Here is a 3528-nt window from a genome sequence, read left to right as displayed (position 1 = left end):
TGTAGCCATTGGTACTCGTAGATAGCTAGTTTGGAAAATTATAATCTGATTCACCTCTCTAGCTGGAGCTGCAGTATTATGGAAATGGATCCAAGACATTTTTTTTTTGGGATAAATTTTAGGTTGACTCCTTGAGTGATAAGAAATGAGGCTGTATTAGTTTCTCGGAGGCAAAGTGATTGGATCGATCTAAGAATCTAGCTAGCTAAGATTGTGCGGAAGGGACAGCCACATATGAAACCATCAGTTGTTTGATGAAGCATGCAAACTAGAGTCTCTAACACTCCAGATACCATACAACGTTGCAATAAATCACTATCCACCTAATTAATATGTTCTTATACTCTCTAAAAAAAATGAATATGAAGTTTTTTTACTGCCAAAGTATTTCACAAAACCAATTTTACGTATCATGCTCTTTTTAATTTTTGGTGTGATATGGAAGGGTTAATCACTTAAAACTAGCTTGCTTCGATGTTAGATGCTAATGTTGATAATATTAGATGTGTTTTGGCCAGACAAGGCGACTTCGGTTTCACTAGCCAATTTCAAACAATGACATCGTTGGGATTTACAACGGAAATTGGCAAAAATTTCCCATTGGAACTGACATAGATTCAATGATATATGGCTAGATCGCCCTTATCTAGAATTATGGTTGGTGTTTAAGGAGGCCGAACCAAGCAACAAACACAGTGCGCTTTGATATGCTCTAAGTTCTCGATTTTCGATATCAAAATCTCCACCTCATTAATGCATAGAAGAATTTTCATTAAATAAAGCATGAGTTTGATATTTTATAAACATTTTTCTTCTTCTGACTTTATTCGAATTGTTTTCAACTGTTCTATAAAACTGTTGAAATGATATACAAAAAAAAAAAAAATTGCTACTCATGGTTAGGCAAAAGCTTAAGTCGAAGAGGATTCAAAAATTCTGATTGACAGTGTGAAGGAAAAAATTACAGTCCGATCAAGGTTTTTGTTCGAGACATCAAGCTCATCTCAAAATTCTTTCATCAGTTCAACATTAATCATGGTTGGAGGGAAACAAAATAGCAAATATACGCCACATTTTTCATATAGCTAAGTTTAGAACCATTCTCTTCCGATCCTTTGTCTGCTCCTGTACTTCTTTTTTTATAGTCTAGGTTGTTCTAGGTAAGTCCTCGGTGTACTCGTGTTCTCTTTTTCTTTGTACCGAATAAAACATGAAACGTCTAGTCTCGCATGGAATGAAACGTCGACCAGTACAGTAACTGGCACCCGCTTTACAAGGTCATCGACAGTAACAGCTAGCACATACAAAACTTCTACACGGCATCAGTATCCTGAATTTATTTCTAATCCAAATCCCAGCTGGATGCTTCTACGTCTGTACAGCTAGCTAGCCTTTTCAAACCACGCACACAGACATATGGACTATGTCCAATCCTCGTTAATATATATGTAGTCAATGCCATACCACAGACTGAGTGAAGAAAAAGGATGGGTTCATATTCCCCTACCAATATTCCATCAGAGCCACCGCAACGCCGCCATGTTGTTCTGTTCCCTTTCATGTCCAAAGGACACACCATCCCACTCCTCCACCTCTCCCGCCTCCTCCTCTCCCGCGGCCTCAACGTAACCGTCTTCACCACCCCGGCCAACCGCCCCTTCATCGACCAATTCCTCTACGGCACCACCGCCGCCTCCGTCGTAGACATCCCTTTCCCTCAAAACATCCACCCCGAAATCCCCGCCGGCGTCGAGAGCACCGACAAGCTCTCCTCCGTCGACGAACGCCTCTTCTACCCCTTCGCGCTCGCCACAAGACACATGCAAGCTGACTTCGAGAAAGCTCTAGGCTCTCTTCCACGTGTCAGCTTCATGGTTTCCGACTCCTTCCTCTGGTGGACGCTAGACTCTGCCACCAAGTTCGGCTTCCCGAGGCTCGCCTTCTACGGCTTCAACAACTACGCCGGCTCCGTGACCAGATTCGTAGCCCAGAATGGCCTCCTCCACGGCCCGGAGTCCGATAACGAGTTAATCACGCTGACTCGGTTTCCTTGGATCAAAATTACCAAAGAGGACTTCGGTTCTTCTTTCAGAAACCATAGTCCTGAAGGCTCGGAGTTTCTCATGAACGTCGTGGGAGCCGTCGTTAACAGCTTCGCCGTTGTCACAAACAGCTTCTATGAGCTCGAACCAGTCTTCGTCGACTGCTGGAACACCGAGTCTTCGCCCAAGTCATGGAATGTGGGACCACTCTGCCAGCTGAAACCTAAATCAGTACTCCAAGATGACAAGCCTGTCTGGATTGAATGGCTAGACAAGAAGAAGGTTGAAGGGAGCCGTGTTTTGTACGTGGCATTTGGAACTCAAGCGGTGATCTCATCGGAGCAGCTTCAAGAGATAGCAAATGCGTTGGAGAAGTCGGACGTCAACTTTCTGTGGGTGATAAGGAAGAAAGAGAGCTATACTTGGTGGGACTCGGAGTTCGAGGAGAGGGTGAGAGGGAGAGGGATGGTGGTCAGCGAGTGGGTTGACCAGACGGAGATACTCAACCACGAGAGCGTGGAGGGTTTTTTGAGTCATTGCGGGTGGAACTCGGCGATGGAGGCCATTTGCGCCGGAATGCCGATTCTGGCGTGGCCGATGATGGCGGAGCAGCCGCTGAATGCGAGGATGGTGGTGGAGGAGATAAAGGTTGGTTTGAGAGTAGAGACGTGCGACGGGTCGGTTAGGGGGTTTGTGAAGGCGGAGAGGCTTGAGAAGATGGTGAAGAAGTTGATGGAGGGGGAGGAGGGGGAGGTGGTGAGGAAGAAGGTGAAGGAGGTTGGTGAGGTGGCGAGGAAGGCTGTGGAGGAGGGCGGGTCCTCGTGGCGGACGTTGGGGTTGCTCATTGATGAGGTATGCAGTAAAGAAAACTAGTCAGTCGTTATTAATGGTTTTCATTGTCTATGTAATAATGAGGTCGCGGGTAAGGAATTCCTGGTCGTTAGGAATTAATTCTCGAGTCTCTGCAATTGAAGGAACCTAGAATAAATCAGAAACGATATGGACCATTTATGGTTCTTGTTCACCGGAAATGGTTACGCAATTCCAACCTGACAGGAATGACTGTTACATCAAAAATGTTAATTTTCATGATCAGAGTCCAGATCATTTTCTTGGAATATGCTTTTCTTTTTCAACAAAAGAAAAAAAAAATTTCTTGTAATGAATTCAAGGGTATTTAAGAGCCCAAAGACATATGCCTGTATCACATAAATTTGCTGTTTTGTTACCAACTAAAGCATATGTGAGCATGACCTTCTAATTTCTTACGATCAAGCATGATCTTTTCGGTTTTCTTGACTTCATTTGCAGGAGCATATGTGGCAATATTTAATTGGGGCTGTGACCACTTATCCAATTTTAACCTAAAAATTGCCCACTTGCTCCACTAAGAGTTTTTTTGACCCCATTTACCCAATTTTAACGCAAGTGACATTTTTACCCCCAATCAAATTATTAAACTACAAAATTCTCTCTCTCCTCCTAT

At 43.9% G+C, this 3528-nt stretch overlaps 1 protein-coding gene across 1 annotated transcript; it reads left to right on the top strand.

Annotated features, from left to right (window-relative positions):
• The first annotated feature begins 1458 nt into the window (after positions 1 to 1458).
• On the top strand, positions 1459 to 3255 carry LOC112189999 (UDP-glycosyltransferase 90A1). Its single transcript, XM_024329410.2, has one exon. The coding sequence runs from the start codon at positions 1488 to 1490 to the stop codon at positions 2913 to 2915; it is 1428 nt and encodes a 475-aa protein (XP_024185178.1). The 5' UTR covers positions 1459 to 1487; the 3' UTR covers positions 2916 to 3255.
• Positions 3256 to 3528: the final 273 nt, after the last annotated feature.

The sequence above is a fragment of the Rosa chinensis genome, chromosome 2, assembly GCF_002994745.2.
Source record: "Rosa chinensis cultivar Old Blush chromosome 2, RchiOBHm-V2, whole genome shotgun sequence".
Lineage (NCBI taxonomy): Eukaryota > Viridiplantae > Streptophyta > Magnoliopsida > Rosales > Rosaceae > Rosa > Rosa chinensis.
The sequence above is the reverse complement of the archived record's forward strand: the minus strand, read 5'-3'. Positions and strand labels throughout refer to the sequence as shown.